Source organism: Pongo pygmaeus, chromosome 10 (genome assembly GCF_028885625.2).
Source record: "Pongo pygmaeus isolate AG05252 chromosome 10, NHGRI_mPonPyg2-v2.0_pri, whole genome shotgun sequence".
Classification (NCBI taxonomy): domain Eukaryota; kingdom Metazoa; phylum Chordata; class Mammalia; order Primates; family Hominidae; genus Pongo; species Pongo pygmaeus.
The window spans coordinates 487,506-508,781 of NC_072383.2; the positions used below are offsets into that span (position 1 = coordinate 487,506).

Below are 21,276 nucleotides of genomic sequence, written 5' to 3' on the forward strand. Positions count from 1 at the left end.
CTCTCGAACCAGCCCTGATCAAATCCCATGCAGCCGGTCCTTAGATAACACGGCTGAGAAACCTGAAACCAACAGCTCTGCCTGTCATCAGCGCCAGCATCCCCGTCTGGAAACTGAGACGCGCTGCTGAGATGCCACAGTGATTGAGCGTTAAGTGGCAAGGCTGGGGTTCTCGCAGCAGAGTTTATAGGCCTGGACCTATGAACTGAGACAAAGAAGTTTTTCAGGGAGTCTGTCTGGGGCTTGAGCACTTGAGCTGTTTTGGGGCACTCTGCACATGTACCGGACTTTAGGACCATTGTTCTTCCCAAGCCAAGCCGTGAGGTAGGTTAATACGGCCGTGCGCTCCACTCAGCCGGGCTGCCTATAGCGCTCCCCGCTGTAGATTCAACCGTGTGCAAGGCAAGGGAAGAACATCCACGCCCCACTTCTGTTTTCTTTTTCTTTTCTTTTTTTTTTTTTTGAGGCAGAGTCTTGCTCTGTCGCCCAGGCTGGAGTGCAGTGGTGCGATCTTGGCTCACTGCAACCTCCGCCTCCTGGGTTCAAGCAATTCTCCTGCCTCAGCCTCCCGAGTAGCTGGATTACAGGCGCCCGCCACTGCGCCCAGCTAATTTTTTGTATTTTTTGTAGAGACGGGTTTTCACCGTGTTAGCCAGGATGGTCTCGATCTCCTGACCTCGTGATCCGCCTGCCTCGGCCTCCCAAAGTGCTGGGATTACAGGCGTGAGCCACCGCGCCCGGCCTAATTTTTGTATTTTTAGTAGAGACGGGGTTTCACCATGTTGGTCAGGCTGGTCTTGAACTCCTGACCTCGTGATCCGCCCGCCTTGGCCTCCCAAAATGCTGGGATTACAGGCGTGAGCCACGGCGCCCGGCATGATCATTTCTGTTTTCTTAGGGGAAGCCTCCTTAAATGAGTGGGCTTTCAAGTTGACAGAACCTCATATGAATGGGGAGTAAGGACATTCTCGATTACTACAGAGTATTTATTAAATGGCTTCTGGGCTGAAGCCTATAAAAGAGTACAGATTATCAAATGCAGAAAAGATGTGATCATTTAGAAGCCCTATTAGGGGTTGGAGAAACTGTGAAGTCAGGAGTGAAGGGTGCATATGAGTTTTTTTCTTCAGGATGAAAGAGAGAGAATAGTGGTAGGAAATCCAGCTTCACTCAGAGTCCTAGGGACCTATGCCCTTTTCTTTAAATGCTGAGACACACATCTGTGTATGCTTAAATACACATCTGTGTGTGCTCAAACTTGTAGGGACCAAGCCTGTGGGATGTGTCCTTGGGAGAAGAGAAGGAAGCACTAAGACTTCACTCAGAGGGATGACACTACCCTGGCACCATGGTGAGCCACACAGCTTCCAGACATCAAACATGTGCCATGACTTGGGAGTGAGGAAGAAGCTACTCAGAGCTGTGGGTCATTATGCCTTAGCTTCAGCTACACATCCTCTCACTAGTATCTGTAGCAGAAGACTGCAGAGTGCAGACAGAAGAGTGCCTTTCTAGAGAAGGGTGAGAGAATGTCTTTTTAGTGGGGTTTAGTGGTCAGACAGACAGGAGGTAGAGCTTTGGGGAAGCTCGTGTAGATGGTCTCAGCACCAACTAATGAGCAACCAAGAGCACTGTTCACACTATCTCCCTCTGGGTTTGCCAGCAACAAAGAAAACCTGAGTGGTAGGAAATAATTGGTATTGCTCAGCTGAAAAGCCTGAACAAGGCAAAGATAATTTGTTTGACCTGGATGATTGTCTCTTGACTTGCTGGGGAATCCTTCTCCCTGAAGGAGGAAGGCAGAAAGAGATGTTGGAATAATTTGGAGGCATTCATAATGCAGATTGGAAGAGGAAGCAAGGCCCAGCAATAGATGCCAAACTTAGAACTTCAAAGCACATAGTTCTGGTTTGGGACACCTCTCACCATCTGCTGAGGACTATATCAACAACTCGCTTGGGAGTGAGATGAAGTATGTGAATTGCCCTGGGATTTTTCCCAGCTGATGAGCTTTGTTTTGACCCTCAGCATAACATCTACACCCTTTCTTCATCTTTTCTTTAACTCCTTTCATCTGATTCCTTTGACACTTTACCATGCAGTCTTGAACATGTTCTTCTATAGGGATACTTCTATAGGGATAGTCATCTGTTTCCCAGTCTAGTTTGTAAAATTACTTAGGACCACAGATGGAGAAACTGAGGCTTGAGATCTTGCCAGAGCTCATACCATTCTTTCCATCAACCAAACAGAAGAGCCCAACTTTCTGGAAAAGCAAGAGAAGTGGCTAATAAGAAGCATTCAGTGGGGGGCATCCATCCTTTTCTGGGATTGGCCTCCATAGTAGCAAACCATGCAGAAAGATTTGTAAAAGATGTTCTCATGGAAGGAGGGCTAGGAAAAAGGATCTCTTCTGTAAAGAGCAGAGCAGGCAGCATTGGTGATGGGGGGAGGGGGAGCACGGGGGGGTGCGGGGGAGGGGATGAGAAGAATTATCATGTGGCTGAGTGAGTTATGGATGTGCTGAAGGTGAGCTCAGAGTTTCCAGAGTGAATATACTTCTGCAGGGGAACTTCCAGGGAAGGAACATGTGCAAAGGAAAAAAAGCACTGGATCTGAAGTTAGAAAGCCTGAGTTTGAGTACTAGAGACGGGTCATGTACATGACCTTGAGCGAGTTATTTAACATCTCCGAGCCCATTTCTTTATCTATGAAATGGAATCAGTGAAAGGACAGTTTCCAGGATACGTGATTTGCATGAGTTGAAAGAGATAAATAAATGCTTGCCGAAATGACCCTGGCACTTGGAGAGCATGTCTTTGTGGATATCTCCAGCACTGTTCTTTTCTCTCAAAGAATGGAACACAGTCTGCCCAACAAATATACAGGTATATATAGACAGGGATAAGATAGATACAGATATAGATGTAGATATAGATATAGATAGATACAGATATGGATGTAGATATGGAAGGTCAGACTGGAGAAGGAAGAAGTCTCTGGGTACAATGGAAAGAGGACCAGCAGGCTAAAGATCTGGTTCCGGTTCTGATTCTATCACTTATTGGTCATGTGAAGAAACTGAGGCTTGCAAAGCTTATTTGTAAATTAATATTTACCTCCCCTGTTGTTCTCATATGGTTGTGAGAAACAGAACACATGGAATATAGATGTAAAAATGCTCTCTAAGCCCAAAGTTGCTACCTTATAATGTAGGTGTCAGGTTTTAGGAAAAAGGATGGGTGGCACAGGGGTCACTGGAGTTACTTAGTATATTTTGACAACCCTATAGAGTAGAATAAGACTTGGTCTGCATACAACAGACCATACCTATAGGTCACTAAACACTCTTCCCTTCTGAATTCTCCACAATCCAGAATTTTCTGGTCCCTGTGCCAACCTTGGCCCATTTTAGAAAACTTTGGTCAACCTCTCTTACAATGCCTCTGTAATTTGGGAGAAGAAACTTTATGATTTGACCTGCCCTGCCTCTGATATTCTGGCCAAGCAAAGACCAGGCCTTTCTACCATTATTGCAGGTGTATGGTAGAAATTATTTTTCCTTTTGGGTGCAATTTGTACAATGTGACCCTGGGCTATTCTGGGTCAGGTGCTGTAGCTGAAGTGGGAGGGTGAAAGGACAGTGAAAACCATCAGAAGAACTGGTGAGTAGCCAGGTAAATTGACACTGACAATGAATGGACATTTGTGACAATATATTATGCTACCAAAATTTGCAACCAGGATACCTCAATCCATATACTTAGTTCTGGAACTCAGCTAGGTCGGAAATTTGGGCCTCAAAATTCAGATCTTCCCCTGCTGTGACATCACCAGGAGTCAAAAAGGGATGTGGAGAAAGCGGGGTCTGAATGTGAGGGATATCTCAGTGCCAAGGCGTCACCCACAGAAGAGAAGGGAACAGAAGAGGGAGAGAGGAGAGCCACAAGAATGTCCTGGCCTCTTTTCTCTTCGACTCCTGGCACCTCTCACCGTGAGCTGGAAAAGTAATGATCTGCTCAAGTTATAAAAACAAAGTAGAAATAAGAGGAGGACAAAAAATCAAGAGGTACGGGATGATCTCCTTCCTCTTCTTAATTTCTTTGGGATTCATGTTTGGACCATAAATTTGGCCTTTGAACTATCAGATTTCTTTTCCTGTGGACTATCTTTTTTCCTCAACTAAACAGCATACTTCTTGTTTTAGATCTTTCCCAGTTCCTACATAATAGATGCTTCAACATTTGGTTGACCGAAGTGATTGCATGAGCTTTCTCAGTCTTGAGGAGAGAATTGTGGCAAGGCTGCCACCTGTTTCCATGACAAAGTGTTAAAAGTGACTCAACCTAAAATCCAGTTGGGTTGCCCTTAATGAGAGAGGGACTCTATTTACAGGGCCCGGTCGCTTCTCACTTGACTCAGCCCAGCTTGCACAGGCTGCGCACACACTGGCTGCTCCTATCTTGGACTTGTGGAAAGAAAGAATAACATGAGAAGTACAGGAATCTGTGGCTTTGGAACTTCACAGAGACCTTTCCCAGGGGCTGCAATTAGAGAATTGTCCTTTGGATTCACCCTTTGCTAAACAACTACAGTGAAAGTTCTAGAAGATGTTTGCTCAAAGGGCTACCCTCATCCTCAAACCTTCCTAAGTGCTAAGTGGACATTGTACCACCCACTGGAAATGCAGCTCCCATTTTTGAAGCCTTACAGTGAGGTTGGGAAAACAAGACTCACACTCCAAGTAAGTTCCAACATATCAGATGGTGAGACAGATGGCAAGTTCTACTAAAGCTCCAAAAAGGAAGGAGTTGCTTAGGACTTGGCTGGTCCAAGAAAGCTTTATAGAATCTGAAATGGACCTTGGATAAAGGGTACAAGTTGACCAACTAGAAAAGAAAATGTGTTGGAGGGCAGTGAATAAACTAGTTTTAGCTGGAGCAGGTTTCGTGTGGTCACATAAAGCTGGAAAAGGTTCTGGAAGGCCCTGAATTCTGGATTTACAGTGTGCATCTTAATCAATAAGCATTGGAAGCCACTAAATATTTTTGAGCAGGTGTGTGAGAACATACGGGATTTTTTTTTTTTTTTTTTTTGAGACAAGGTCTTTCTGTCACCCAGGCTGGAGTGCAGTGGCATGACTGTAGCTCACTACAACCTTACACTCCTCCTGCCTCAGCCTCCCGAGTAAGGTAGGACTACAGGTGCGTGTCACCATGCCTGGCTTTTTATGAAGACCATCTGGTGGTAGTGGAGAGGATGCGATGGGAAGCTTGGAGTTGGGGAGGCTAATTAGGAAAAGTCCTGTAGAAACTATTGAATATCCAACTGAGGTGAGAACAGAGAGAAGGGAAACATAGCTCTCAATTCTATGAGAACCTCTGTCTTGGAACACTACTTATGTGATATTCATTTGATTTTAAAATGTCCAGGAACACTTTGATCCTTCACTTTTCCCAGTCTCCTGACCATTTTTCCCAGAAGAGATAATGGAAAAGAAAACTGCAGTATAACCTGCTGAATGACCTGGGGCAGTTATTCTGCCCCTTGATACTTTATCTAATTAAATCAGATAATAATGCTTTACCTGCCTGAAGGCAGAGGACTGGAATACTGATTTTTTTTTTTTTTTTTTTTTGAGACAGGGTCTTGCTGTGTTGACCAGGCTGGAGTGCACTGATGCAATCACGGCTCACTGCAGCCTTGACCTCCAGAGACCAAGAGATCCTCTCGCCTCAGCCTCTCAAAGTGCTGGGACTACAGCCGTGAGCCACTGTGCCTGGCTTACCTTGCTGATCTTTTCAACTCTAAGGGTGAATACCTTTCTTTTCTTTTTAAAATTCTTTTTCGGAACCCTCAAACACCTACTCTCTTCAAACAGCCATTCCAGCCCAGTCTGGGAAAAACTGCTTGCTGGGGTTCACCGTGGGGGCTGTATGACTTCCCCAGCGCCTCTCGGAGATGTGGTTCAGGCTGGGAAGAAAGGTCTTCAGATCTCAACTGGAAAACGAAGCTATGTCTGAGTTAAGCGTCCAGTGGCTCCCGTGGTATTTCACGCCTACTGGTTTCGTCAAGCAGGGAGTAGGGTCGTTGCTGTTGGCGACGAAAGGCTCTGAGGCTAAAGCCTTGGGCGTCGCCCAAACCAGCCTCTACTTCGCTTCTGCTTAAAACCGCACCGTCAGGCGCCCGGGTGCTGACTCGGTTTCCCTCGGTCACCCAGAGTCCGGATCATCACGCGCCCCCTCCTCCTCCTCCCACCCGTTCCCAGTCGGCGGAGGCAGCAGGCACCGGTTCTCCGGCCCCACCTCTCGCTCCCCGACGGAAGCCAGCATGGCCTCCTGGTGTCCCGGGCTTCTCGGGGGCGGAGCCCACCTGTGCCCGGGGCGGGGCGGGGCGGGGCCGGGCGGGGCCGGGCGGGGGCGGGCCAGGTGCCGCGAGCAGGAGCGCCCAGAGCCGGGAGCCGGGTCCGGGGCTGGCGGCGGCGCGGGCAGAGGCGGGCGGGCGGGCGCCGGGGAAGCCTCCTCCTGGGCAGCGAGTGAGGGCGGCGCGCAGGGAGGGAGGGAGGGAGAGCGGGCGGCAGCGAGCCTGCGACGGGAGAGGCGTGGGGAGGAGAGCCCGGCGCGGAACACACGCGCGGAGGAGGAGCCGGGCTCGGCTCCCCGAGAGACCTGCCGGGCGCCCGCGCAGCCCGGAGACCCCTCGCGCCCGGAGCATGAGCCCGAGCCCCGCCGGAGAGCGGCCGGGGGAGACGGCCTCGGCGCAGCCCTGAGACGCTGGGCCGGGACGCGGGGCGCCCTGGGCGCGGGGCCCGGCCGGGGGGCGGCGGCTCGGGGGGTTGGAGCCCGCGCTGGCGGCGGCCGCCTCGGCGCAGCGCCATGGGGAGCCCCCGGGCCGCGCGGCTCCCGCTGCTCCTGCGCCCGGTGAAGCTGCTGCGGAGGCGCTTCCGGCTGCTGCTGGCGCTCGCCGTGGTGTCTGTGGGGCTCTGGACTCTGTATCTGGAACTGGTGGCGTCGGCCCAGGTCGGCGGGAACCCCTTGAACCGGAGTAAGTAGCGCCCGGGGAGGCGAAGGGCGCGGAGGTGGGCGGCGGCGGCGGCGGCTCCTGCGTTGGGAGGACCCGCCTCTCATCCCAGCCTCAGACCCGATTTCCCACCCGTGTCTCCCTCAGGTGCCCGGCGTCGCCCCGCGCGTACTCGGGGAGAGCTGCGGGCGGGGGAAGCCGCGGGGCCGAGCGCAGAGTTCCCGAGCCCGGGCCTGCCCGCTGGCCATGTGGGTCCGGGGCATCCTCGGGGCTCCTCGCGTCTCCCCTCGGAGGGCGACCCGGAGAGAGGCTCCCCGCCCGCCCCGCCGAGACGCTGGCGGAGACCGGGCCCCTCCGGCCGCTCCGGGCTTGCGGTTCCCGGGGAGGAGGTCCGTGGGGTCCACGCGCGAGCTGGGGATTCGGGTGCGGGATGCCCTCGGCCGTCCACGCCCAGGCGCGCGCTCCAGTCCGCGCAGCCCAAACTTTGCCCACCGCCTTCTCTTTGGCTCACTCGGTTTCCTCTCCTGCTGCGTCTTCTAGGGGGGTTCTTTTTCACCACACCTCGGAGAGTCCCCTCTCTTCCTCGCTTCCCGTATGTCACTCCTCTCCCAGCCCCCGTCCTCGGTTCCTTTGAATCTCCCACCTCGTCGCTGCGCCCTCTCTCTCCTGTTCTGGCCGCCCTTTCTGCTACTTTTCTGAACCCTGAGCAATCTACCAAACTCCCCAGTTTAAGGAGATGATGGACAGCACAGTGGACCGGGCAGCAGGTAGATTCCTACTTCTGTTTTTAACTTAGCCGAAGCCACTTAATATTTGCGTGCCTCAGTTTCCTCCTAGGAAAACAGGAGAGCATGGGCTCTTTGCCTTTTTACATGAATAGGTATGGCTGTGCGAGGTGGTTTTCAACGTACTATGGATGGGCCTAACAAAGTAAAGCTGACAGTGACAGGGGCTGTAAAAGATCCTGTAATAGTTGGGAAAAGAAATGGAGAAACTCCCGTTACTACCAGGTGCCCAACCCAAGCCCGGGGAGCCGAGGTTCAAAGTCCTGGCGCATGGTCTCCCATGCCTTTACTTCCCTCCCGCTTTGGGGAAACTCGGACAGAGTGGCTGAGCAAGTTGCTGAGAAGATACTCTGACTCTGACCTATAGTCGTGTCAGCTTCTCTACCCAGAGTTGGGTGTGGTGCTGCGCCTTCTCTTGTGGCCAAAGAGAGAGAATTACTAGGGACAGTCGCTGAGCTGGTACAGGTTGGAAATGTATTTTTATGGCCTAACCTTTCTGTGATGATGGAAGTAATTCCGGCTGTGAGTTAGAGGAGACTGGCTCTGCCACTAACTAGCGGGGGAATCAAGGGAAAAACGACAGCTTTTCAGGAGAAAATGAGGACTGGCTCTGCCACTAACTAGCGGGGGAATCAAGGGAAAAACGACAGCTTCTCAGGAGAAAATGAGGACTTTGGTCTAAATGATCTCCAATGTGTCTTTCAGTCTGGATACTAAGACTGATGTGCACGCAAGAGTTTCCAGGGCCAGAGAGCTCAGCACATCACCAGGAAGCCATAGCTTCCACCCCGGGACCACGGCTGCATGCAGCAGAGCCCTTTCCTCTGATGACCAAAATCTGCCTGGCGGTAGTGAATTCTTCCCTCCTCTGGGCCTTGTTCTTCCTTCTGAAAGACAGAGAGTGAATCTGTTCTCCCCCGCCACGGTCACTCAGGCCCAAATGGATGAGCTCCTTTGGAGTGTGTGGGTGGGGGCCTGGGAGGCGACACCTCTTCCCAGTGTAGCCATCATTTTGTTTAACCGATGGGATCTTGTGCACAAATTAAAAACGGAAAGAAAAGCAGTTGCTTTGTGACCTTGGAATCAGTAACTTCCCTTTCTCCCTCTCCTCACTTTTATTTTGCCTCAGGTGTGTTTTCTCCTCAAACCTGGATCTAGTTTGCTACAGTCATAATCTGACACTCTGGCCCTCGACCTCTGCCTCTGTCTCCCGTGGGCTGCCTCATTCCGAGCCATCAATTCTTGAGTCTGTTGGGTTCGCCTCCCAGATGAATCTTAACTCGCTGACTGGGTTTCCTTATTTTTTATTTTCTTTTCCAAACCAATTGTCCAGAAAACTCTTCCCAGCCTTCTATTCCAGAATTGACTTTGTTTCCTTACTCATGGTTTTTAACAGGAGGCTAAGCGTGCACCTTGATGCACCTTGTTTCCTCTCTCCTCTTAGAACCCTGAAATTCATCTATTGTGCAGGGTGTCTTTTTGTCCTGGGCTGTCCCGTTATATTCTACTCTCGATTTCCCTGTGGGATGAGATTTAGACAGGAGCTGTGGTTTCTCCCTCCTTGTCTCCCATCTTTTTTGTTGCGAAGAAGCCCAGACATCTTGCATCAAAGTTCCCTCTTTTCCTATAGGTTTCATTTTCAGCTCAGAGCTGTTCCTCTGGAGGGAGAGCTGGGGAGGAGGCATTAGGAAAGGAGAGGTGGGAAGGGGGTTGCTAGCATTCCCACCTCCACACTCTTGGATACCAACAGGAACCAGGGTGGTAAAACTGCATCTCCCAGGCCTGTACCCCTGGCCTCAACCACAGCAACCAGAACCAGCTTGTTGGCTCTGCTTTCCAGCAAACCACCCCGCCTCCCCTCTCTAGCAATCCCTGCCAACTCACTCCACCACCCACCAGCTCTCTGTCATCTGTAAGGCCAGCCCCCATTACCAGGAACCTTTCATTTGCCTGTCCCTGTGTTGGATCTGGTGCTGGAAGAAGAGTATGGAGAGATGGCAGTCACAAACTCCAGGGTTACCAGTAATGACAGGGGAGCATACTTCCTTCTTTATCTTGGTGAAATAACCCAGTAGTTTAAGATGTGGATGATGTGCAATTTGGTTCCATATGCAGAAGGAGATACAACCACAACTGGAGTGGCTTCAGAGAAAAACAACCAAAATCCTTAACAAATAGAAAATGGACAAAAGAATTAGGACTGTTCACGCATTCATTTACACAAATATTTACTTAGCGCATACCTGGAGCCAGGCATTGGGCCAGGCCACGTAGGTGTGATGATCAGGATGTGGTTTCTAGCATCTACAGCTTTATTTAGGAGGAAAGCTAAGGTGCCTATATCAAAATAGGTGTAATATAAAGCAGTCATTAAGTTTTGCAAACATAGGACCCATATGTTTCTGTGACACCTCTCGAAATGGGGGCACAGCTCTCCCAACTAATATTTCATGGAAATGGTGACATTTTGGGACATTTTGAAGAGCTGGTAAGATTTTGGTGGATACAGAAAGGCTATTCCAGACAGAAAGAGTAACATCAACAAAGACCAAGAGTCGGGGAAAGTTTATGTTTGAGAATACTGAGCAGCTGAGTTTGGTGAAACAGAGGGTATAAGGAGAATAGAGGATGCTATATGTGGAAGGCTGAATAAAAACCTTAAAGAGTGGCATTTATTCAGTAGCTAGCAGAAAGCAGTTGAAAGTTTTAGAATACGGCAGCATTGTAGAATGGGACGGATAAGGGTAACAATACTTTTGGTGTGGCATGGTGGTTCTGGAACAGGGTCCTGATGAGTCCCCTTGTTGAGCCCAACATTAACTCTGTAGCTGCTGGGTCATGAAGCTGTCCTGGGGAGGGGTCCGGGTGGCAGTGGGACACTCAGAGGGCCTGGGGTAGCCACTGTACTAACACATGCATAAGGATTTCAGTGTTTTAATAAGTGATACGGCTATCCTGGTATGTACTGGCTGAAAAGCAGCCCTGGAAACCAATTGTTATTGGAAGTTAAAGATTCTCCAATTAGGCAGGTTTTCACAAGTTATATACCCATTTGTTTGTATTGGATCAGCAAAGATTCTATCTGTAGGCAGAGTTCTGGACTAGAGGCCGGGGGTGGTGGCTCACACCTGTGATCCCAGCACTTTGGGATGCCGAGGCGGGCGGATCATTTGAGGTCAGGAGTTCGAGAGCAGCCTGGCCAACATGGCAAAACGCCATCTCTACTAAAAAAGATTTTAAAAAATCCAGGCATGGTGGTGCACACCTGTAATCCCGGCTACTGGGGAGGCTGAGGCAGGAGAATTGCTTAACTCAGGATCCAGAGGTTACAGTGAGCTGAGGTTGCACCAATGTGCTCCAGCCTGAGTGACAGAGCGAGACTCTACTTTAAAAAAAAACGGTTTCTAGAGATGAAATATCTCAGAGCCAAGGGATGACATTTGGGCACAAATCCAAGACAGAAGGATGGCATGCACTGGCTTCTTTTAGATCTCCCATTTAAGTGCCAGGATTACTTGCCGGATCCCAAAGTATTCTGAAGCTTAGGAAGCCATTGGCTTTTGCTGCCTTACCTCTATCTGTACCACATCTCTCTGGTTGGCCTTTGTGACTTCTGGCTTACTTGAGTGGGCTGAGGGAGGCACACCCACAGTGTGAGGCAGTCACTGCAGCTCTGGCCACCACAGCCATTCTGATTTGGAAAGGATACAAACCCTCCAGTAACAGAGGTAATGCAGGGCACAGCAGTAATCTGAGACGCAGACAGGGAGAGAGGGAGAAGCAAATGAGACAGATGTGTGGGCAGAGGAGGGATAGTGTGGCATGGAGTTGAAACCCAGTGAAGCAGCAAGCACAACCGCCTTGTGTGCTCCTGTGGGCAGGGACTGTGTCTCATGCAGCTCTGGCTGGTGTGCCTCTCTGTCCCAGGGAACCTCTAGCTCCTTTTCACGTGTCCTGTTTACCTCTCTCTATGCTGATATTCCAGTCACCAGGCTACTATGTGTGTCTTCAAATCAACATTCAATTCTGGGCACATACTAGGCGCTCAGATAAGTACCTTCTGGTTATGAATGTGTCAGCTCTGAATTTCCAAGCACCTGATATTTTCCACTGGCAGATACTGTGTTTATCAGGGACTGATCCAAGAATAGAACCTAGGAATTCTTGTTCCCTGTACCATAATACATATACACAACAATAGCCTTTGAATACAAATACAGAAGATAAACGATAAGACATCAATGGTTTTTTTTTTTTTTTAATTATAAGCGTGTTTTCTTTGGGCATTGCCTACACGAGGAATGCAGTTTTTGACAATAGGTGACCTTACCCATATTTAGAGTCTCTCCTTTCCCTGGTCTCTCAGTCCCCGTGCTGATGTGGCCGGCGGAACCTCAGCAACGCGTCGGCCATCTTTACCCTGCCTACTACCCAGGGACCCTCAAGTTGAGGTCCCATTCCCCTGCTTGATGGTGCTGGGGCTGCCTGCCACTCCCTGTCCTGGGAGTCGAGGTCCCATTCCCCTGCTTGATGGTGCTGGGGCTGCCTGCCACTCCCTCTCCTGGGAGTTGAGGTCCCATTCCCCTGCTTGATGGTGCTGGGGCTGCCTGCCACTCCCTGTCCTGGGAGTCGAGGTCCCATTCCCCTGCTTGATGGTGCTGGGGCTGCCTGCCATTCCCTGTCCTGGGAGTCGAGGTCCCATTCCCCTGCTTGATGGTGCTGGGGCTGCCTGCCACTCCCTGTCCTGGGAGTCGAGGTCCCATTCCCCTGCTTGATGGTGCTGGGGCTGCCTGCCACTCCCTGTCCTGGGAGTCGAGGTCCCATTCCCCTGCTTGATGGTGCTGGGGCTGCCTGCCACTCCCTGTCCTGGGAGTTGTTCAGACGCTGTGCATGGTTATAACTGCTTTGTAGCACAAGGTCTTCTGAAAGTGCTTCCGTGCTGGCTTCTGGAGAGGCTGGTAAGTACGCTGCAGTAATTTTCCAGGCCATGGAGCCTGGGCTTGCCCTCTAGTGCTGAGCTTTATGGAGCAGAGCAGAGCAGAGCAGCCGACAGCAGAGTTTGCTTTGGAAGGGGTCCTAGAGGCTGTTCTTGGAGTTGGCCGCTCGCTGTCTAGTTCTCTACAGCATTCCACCAGTGTCAAAAACTACGCTTTTATTTTCCACAAGCACTTTTCGTTATATGTAAAGATTATGTGTTCTCAACTAGGCCAACCAGACATTTGGAGTTTTCAGACAGTTCTTTGACCTTGTGATTCACATAATTAATAGATTTATATGTTAACCAATATACAAAAACGCGAGTGGAAGAGGTGAGAATAGTCGGGTAGTGACTCTAAAGGGCACTGGGCTGCATGCGTTATATATTCTGAGCAAAGTGTGACAGATCTTTACATTTTTACAGACTCAAGTTAACAAGTGCTACTTTGAATGTTGGAAGTATCCATTGGATAAGCAGAAATGAATATTCTTTGTATTCTTGTAATATTTTAGTATATAATTTATTTTTATGTTCAATATGTTCTTTATTTCATAACTACAAAAGGCCTGATACTGACCAACTTTTACGAAAATAAACATGCAAATCGTCCCTGTGGCCCCTCTTTTTATTCAAGTATATGTGCAGAAAGCTTGATGAGCAGTTTTCACAAACTGAAAATACCTGTGTTATGAGCACCATGATGAAAATACCTGTGTTATGAGCACCATGATGAAGAAACAGAGTATTACCAGCACGCCAGTAACCCGGGGGAGGGGGGGGCGGTGCTATGAATCGCTACCATCAGCATAGATTAATTTAGCATATTTTAATATTTTATATGAGTGGAATAATACAGATTGTGGTTCTTTTTTTATTAGCAAATTTTTAAATTAAATTAATGAAAGTATTTTTTGAGACTGAGTCTTACTCTGTCTCTCAAGCCAGAGTGCAGTGGTGTGATCTTAGCTTATTACAGCCTTGAACTCCTGGGCTCAGTTACAGGAGTGAGCCACTGTGCTCGGCCTCATTTTAAAATGATATTCTTTATGACTATAAAAATAATGCAGCCAGGTGTGGTGGCTCACACCTGTAATCCCAGCACTTTGGGAGGCCAAGGTGGGCAGATCACTTGAGGCCAGGAGTTTGAGACCAGCCTGGCCAACATGATGAAAGCCCGTCTCTACTACAACTACAAAAATTAGCTGGGTGTGGTGGTGCGTGCCTGCAGTCCCAGCTACTCGGGAGGCTGAGGCACAAGAATCCCTTGAACCTGGGAAGCAGAGGTTACAGTGAGCCAAGACTGTGTCTTAAATAAATAAATAAATAAACAAAATAAAATAAGGATAAAAATAATCCATGCTCATTATACTAGACAACAGCTGTGTATCTGGACCACGTTAACCCCTGTGAACGTACGTTTTTGCCTTTAGGCACCATAGCATCACTAATAAAATAACCTAAGGCCAAGGAAGACCAGGGGCCTAAAGGCTGTAGGATACAGCCTCTGAAATTCTCCAGTAGCACTCTGCCAGGGTGGAATTGAGAACTGCTGCTCATCCATATGTGAGAACCCTCTAAACATGTTTCTTCTGGTCTTGATCTTAGAAATAGCTGTGCTTCTCTTGAGCGGTTTGTTTTAATTTTTATTGGTCGTGTAAGTTGCATAATCACTCTGATTTCTCTCTTCGTGTTGGTTACTAGGAAGCTTTAGGATTCAGTTTTTTCTTCACCTGGAGAAAAGTGTAAAGGATTTTATGACCTGTATTTTTCTACTAATTTTATGACTGTACCTTTATTTTATCTCCCCACCCTCACAACCAACTACTTCCAGTTTATGTCATCTTATATTCTATGGTCATTGTAAGCTATTTTAGTTTTTCCTGGACTAAATCAAGGCATAAAATAAATCAACAGAAGTGCTATGGTATACATACACATATGAAGAAGAAACAATCACCTAAAATGTCACCACTCTGACCTAGACATTGTTGAAAAAATGAAGTGTAATAAGCAGTGATAAGCAGATGTTGGATTCCAGGATGCCTTAGAAAAAAGTCTGGATTTAAAAGCTTAAAAAGCCAAAAAAGTATTGCCCTGACCTTTTTGGGGGTCTTTATTTAGGTACTGAAAAGTTGAATCACATCCACAAATAAATTATTATGTCTTTCCATATAAGAAGACTACCAAAGGCTTAGAATTTCCTGACAGATACTGGGGACTGAGCCACTTTTGTTGAAAACAGTGACACCATACAAGGCAAATTCAATAAAATTGGAGGCATCCTTGACACTACCTAGAGAACAGCTGAGAGACTGGCCAGGAAGGCCAGAAACCTGGTGTGTCATGTGGGCACCCATCCCTGCAAAGGTCTGGGAGGAAGCTCCTCACACCAGCAAGGACACCTCAACATGAAGATCTATGGCTGCTGCCAGCCTGTGGCTTTTGGATGCATAAAGTCACAGACTAATTTAGAGACCTAGCCCCTGTATTAGCAGCTGAGAATCCCTGCCCAGGGAATAGACTTTGTCTGTCTCTTCCACCCATTTCTTCTTTGAAACTGTGTTCTTATGGTGCCTGGCAGAGGCTATGTGTGTGTCTCACTCTGCACAGCTAACATTCTGCTTTGTGGCCACACAACCCAGGAAGAGGGCCCACAAATGGAAGACAATAGAGAGAGGTGGGAGTGGAAATAGAGAAATCACATTCCAGGCCGACCAAGGATTTTATGTATAAATGCTCAGGAAATTGAGTGTTGTATATTTTGCAATTTTTATTTATTTTGCAAACCTTGAATGGCTGCAGAAGTGATTCATCCTAAACTTAAAGCAAAATGTTTTTGGAGCATTTGCTTTTTGTGGCAGACTGAGTGGACTGAAAAGCATTGATAATTCCTGGAAAAGCTGTGGAGTTTGAAGACAGGGCAAGGTTCAAGTTCAAGCTCTATGACTCACCAATTGTGAGACCTTGTAGAAGGTACTTATTCCTTTCTAAGTTTCAGGAGCCTTGTCTGGGTAGTGGAGCTATAATGCTGTTCCTGTAGAGCTTTCCTTATGACTAAATGAGATTTAGTGAGCCTAGTACATATTAGGAGCTCAATGAATATTGGTTCCCATCTCTTCCCTCTCAGTCTGATAGGAATTAGAGAATGGCTGGGCAGGAGGGGGCAAATAGACACATTCCTCAACTGGCCCTTTTTCCAGTGCTTCTTAAACTTCTCAGCCCATGACACAGCTGTGTGCAGTACCCCAGCATCACTATGCCATCCATATCCAGCACTTGCCACCAAATACACATTCTTCAATCACTTTTTTCCTCCATGATGTTCAGCAATGCCTGCATCTTTCCATCCCAGGCAAAGATTTATATTAGGGGTGGGGGCCAGGTTAGGGGTCAAGGATTTTGCTGAGAATGAGAGCTATCTGGGGGGCTGTACCAGGGCACAGAAGCACAGCAATTGGGAAGCGATAGCCTCTCACTCTGCTGCATACCCCTGTGTACACACTGAGATTTCTGGGACTAAAAGGCAGGAACACCTGGCAGTTATCTCATTATTTATTTATTAAAAAAAAGCTTTTTTTTAGAGATGGGGTCTCACTATGTTGCTCAGGCTGGTCCTGAACTCCTAGGCTCAAGGGATCCTCCCACCTCAGCCTCCCAAAGTGCTGAGATTACAGGCATGAGCCACCGTGTGTGGCCAGTGTACATCCTAGCTTTGTAACTGATTTGCCTGGTTTTCTGTTTACAGGAAATCAGTTTACCTGTAACTAATTTCCTGTCCTTTTGAGGGCTTCGGTTCCATAATCTTTGGAGTGAGGTGCTTCCTTACAGGAGTAGATTTGGAACTTGCCCATGTCACTAAGGGGTGAAAGGGACAGTCGGAAGGGAATATCTTTGACATTCTGGCACTGGTCTTTCAAGGCTCAGTTGCCTGAACCAAGAGGTGGCAGCTCTCCCAATAGTTCTGACTGCTTTGGCCTCCAAGGTCATCTCTGACAACATGGTCTCCGCACAAGCAGTTGCCTAAAAGATTAAAGGCCTCCCTGCTGAGATCTTCTTACAAATCCTCTGATCCACTCCTTTCCACCCTGCCTGCCAAGCCCAGGTTCAAACGAATGTGTGCAGCGTGTGCTCATGCACACCTCCCTCACCAGCCAGCTGGTCCCGACTGCTCACCAGCACCTCTTAGCAAAGGTGGGCAGGAGGAGTGAGGACGTGGAGGATTCCCTTGTGGACCAGGCACACAGCGCAATACGTACTCTGTGCCCTGGGTCTCCCTTTCTTTCCATTTCAGCTGAGTAGAGGGCCTGGGAAAGGGTGATAGAGATGGGGAGCACATCCCAGGTGAATGACTTCCGATAGCAGAAGGCAGGGGACATTGCACAGGCACAGAAAATGGGTAGAGAAATGAGGGAATGAAATGGAGGGAGAGACCTCTACCCCATTTTTTCATTTTAGTGACTGTTTTTTTTTGTTTTGTTTTGTTTTGAGATGGAGTCTCGCTCTGTCACCCAGGCTGAAGTGCAGTGGCGCGATCTCGGCTCACTCTAACCTACGTCCCCCAGGTTCAAGCCATTCTCCTGCCTCAATCTCCTGAGTAGCTGGGATTACAGGCATGTGTCACCATGCCCAGCTAATTTTTGTACTTTTAGGTTTCGCCATGTTAGTCAGGCTGGTCTCGAACTCCTGACCTCAGGTGATGCGCCCGCCTCAGCCTCCCAAAGTGCTGGGATTACAGGCGTGAGCCACCGCACCCAGTGTAGTGACTGTATTTTTCATATCTGTAAGTTTTATTTTGTTCTATTTCAAATTTGTTGGGTTTTTTAAACACTACATTGTGGCTGGGTGAGGTGGCTCATGCCTGTAATCACAGCACTTTGGGAGGCCGAGGCGGGCACAGTTCGAGGTCAGTAGTTCGAGACCAGCCTGGCCAACGTGGCAAAACCCTGTCTCTACTAAAAATACAAAAATTAGCTGGACGTGGTGGCGCATGCCTGTAATCCAAGCTACTCGGGAGGCTGAGGCTGGAGAATCGCTTGAACCCAGGAGGTAGAGGTTTCAGTGAGCTGATTTTGTGCCACTGCACTCCAACCTGGGTGACAGAGTGAGACTCTGTCTCAATAAATAAATAAATAAATAAATAGGCTGGGCATGGTGGCTCACGCCTAAAATCCTAGTACTTTGGGAGGCTGAGGTGGGTGGATCACCTGAGGTCATGAGTTCAAGACCAGCCTGGCCAACATGGTGAAACCCCGTCTCTACTAAAAATACAAAAATTAGCTGGGCATGAGATTACATGCCTGTAATCTCAGCTACTTGGGAGGCTGAGGCAGGAGAATTGCTGGAACCTGGGAGGCAGAGGTTGCAGTGAGCTGAGATTATGCCATTGCCCTACAGCCTGGGCAACAGAGCAAGACTCTGTCTCAAAATAATAATAATAAAGAAATAAATAAATAAAAATAAACTACATCGTTCTTCTGCATTTAAAAATTTAAAACATTCATTTAATTATCTAAAATTGTTGATTGCAAGAGGCTGCCAATATGTTAGCATCTGCTTACTGCTCTGATTTTTACATCTTCAGATTTGGCTGCTGGAGATTCTCTTACCTTATGGAGGGCTTTACTATGTAAATAAAACAGCAGTTTGTCATACTTCATCTAGCATTTTTAATATTTTGCTGTGGGTATTTTCCAAAAGGAAGTCCTCTGGCTTGAATTTCTAATACCTCCTCCAGCGACAGCAGGCTGTTATTATTCAGGTTCGGGTGTGTGTGTCTAAGCAAAGGTGAATATTTCCATTTGGGGAATATAGCATAAGCTAAATGGAAAGTCTGGGGAATACAAACTTTTGTAGGGAACACAAGTTCTTTAGTGCAGAGGCTTGAAGGAGATGAAGATGAAATGGTAGTTGCAACCTCATTGTGGACTCTCCTGAGGGTCAGGTTGCTGAGTTTGGACTTGGTAGGGAGCAACATACATTTATTTTATTGATTAACTGATGTTTTTTATTTTTAGAGACAATGCATCAGTCTGTTGCCCAGCCTGGAGTTTGGTAGCATGATCATGGCTCACTGCAGTCTCAAACTCTTGGACTCAAACAATCACCCCACCTCAGCCTCCCAAGTAGGCAAGACTGCAGGTACCTGCCACCATGCCTGCTTATTTTATTTTATTTTATTTTATTTTATTTTATTTTATTTTATTTTTTGAGACGGAGTCTGGCTCTTTCACCCAGGCTGGTGCATCTTGGCTCACTGCAAGCTCTGCCTCCCGGGTTCACGCCATTCTCCTGCCTCAGCCTCCCGAGTAGCTGGGACTACAGGTGCCTGCCACCACGCCTGGCTAATTTTTTGTATTTTTAGTAGAGGTGGGGTTTCACAGTATTAGTCAGGATGGTCTTGATCTCCTGACCCCATGATCCGCTGGCCTCGGCCTCCCAAAGTGCTGGGATTACAGGCATGAGCCACCGCGCCTGGCCTATGCCTGCTAATTTTAAAATTTTCTTTGCAGAGATAGAGTCTCACTATGTTGCCTGGGCTGGTTCAAACTCCTGGACTCAAGCAATATTTTTGCCTCTATCTCCAAAACTGCTGGGATTACAGGCACAAGCCACTGTGACTGTGTCTAGCCAACATAAATTGTTTAAAGCAGGAGTTTGATATGGAGGGAGTGTTTTCTTTTTTTCATCCACTGATTTGTACTTTAATTGTTCAAACACGGTTTTTTTTTTTTTTTTTTTTTTTTTTTTGGATACAGGATCTTGCTTTTTCACCCAGGCTGGAGTCTGGTGGTTCACTGCAGCCTGGACTTCTTCAGCTTAAGCAATCCTCCTGCCTTGGCCTCCCTAGTAGCTAGGACCACAGGCATACACCACCATGCCCAGATAATTTTTAAACTTTTTGTAAAGGTGGGCCTCAGTATGTTGCCCAGACTGGTGTTGAACACCTGGGCTCAAGCAATCGTCTTTCCTCAGCCTCGCAAAGTGCTGAGATTACAGGCGTGAGCCACCCCACTGCCTTTAAATACTTACCAACCCCTTCTACATCCCAGGAACTTGTGACTGTAGGTTGATGAGGCTGTTGGAAGTTTGGATGTAGGATGGCTAGGACGTCGTGAGGCTGCTGCAGGATGGCTAGGACGTCTTGAGGTGGTTACTGCAGTGACCTAGAGGGTGAGTGGTGACTGCCTAGCTGGAAGGAGTGGCAGATAAAAGCTGAGACATGTCAAGGCAGGAAGTGACAGAGTTTGGCAGTAGGGTTGATGGAGAAGGTGATAGAATACCAAAGTTATGGGTTTCATACATAGTTCTCTGGGTGTACTCTGCCACGATCATTTAAATAAGGGTTGTCTTGTGCATCTAGCATCTCAGAAATGGTCTCCTGAGAAAAAAATGCCTTCATTTGTCCTTGTACTTTCCTCTCTGGAGCTTGCGTACCATGGTGGTCCTACACAAGAATGCAAAGGGTAGGAGGCAGACATTCATTCAGCGGGTGTTTACTGAGCACTTGTTATATGCCAGGCTATGCTCTGGGTGTTAGGGAGATCATAGGGAACAAGAAGTTGAAAGAGTTTGCCATCACAGAGCATACATTTCTGGTGAGGAAGAGACAGAGGATAATCGCATAAACAAACAGATCGGGATTTGAGATGGTGATGCTATTTGGGAAGAAAAGCAATAATCGCACAAAGGAACTAGCTTGGAGGGACTGTCTCCCAGAAGTGACAGTCCTAAGACAGATAACTCAGGGCTGGAGGACATGACACCAAAAGGGTGTCAGGATTACAAAGACCTCAGGAATTTGGAGAACGGGAGCTGGGTAGAAGAGGAAAAAAATGTAGAACAGAGTCATTGCTGGTTTTCAGGATAAGCATCTCCTTCCTAATCCATCGTCCTGAAAACAATGTCCTCCTTCACCTCACTGGCAGGAATAGAGTCAGCCTCAGACTTGGAGTTTTCTACCAGGAGTGCTTGAGAAAGAAGTGCTGGCTAAAGACTGTCTGGGCTGGGCAGAAAATGATTGTGACTGTTTCTTCTTCATCACAAACCCAGATCCCAAAACCAGTATGGGGGGATGGGGGATGTCCTATTGAAAGCCAGACTGGAATTAACCCCGTCCCCTCCCTCACAACACTTTTTCCGCACATCCATTAGTGCACTTATCAACGTTAGCCTTGGATCAGAGTTATTTTTGTCTGTTTGTCTTCCCCCATGAGATTGTGAATTTCTAGAGTACAGGACCTGGGCATTTCCCCCTCTTTGTGGAGAGATTTTTAACCTTTTGTGGATCACATACATCTGTAAGAATCTAATGAAGAGGCCAGGCACGGTGGCGCATGCCTGTAATCCAGCACTTTGGGAGACTAAGTTAGGAGGATGTCTTGAGCCCAGGAGTTTGAGACCAGCATGGGCAACATGGCGAGGCCCTGTCTCTAAGTAAAATTTAAAAATTAGCCCAGTCCAAGCATGGTGGCACACACCTATAATCCCAGCATT

General features: G+C 48.1%; 1 protein-coding gene across 8 annotated transcripts in view; it reads left to right on the top strand.

Moving 5' to 3' along the window:
• Nucleotides 1-6,426: 6,426 nt before the first annotated feature.
• B4GALNT3 (beta-1,4-N-acetyl-galactosaminyltransferase 3) overlaps nt 6,427-21,276 on the top strand; it is a 104,164-nt gene continuing 89,314 nt past the window's right edge. For 7 of the 8 annotated variants that reach the window (XR_008492797.1, XR_010127745.1, XM_054442614.1 and 4 more), the window contains exon 1: nt 6,587-7,044. Coding sequence is in view for 6 of the 8 variants with exons in the window: in XM_054442614.1 (XP_054298589.1) it covers nt 6,876-7,044 (169 nt within the window). In the remaining 2 variants the exon portion in view is untranslated. Of the gene's footprint in view, nt 7,045-21,276 lie in introns of all 8 variants that reach the window. The other variant, XM_054442618.1, reaches the window with a different exon arrangement.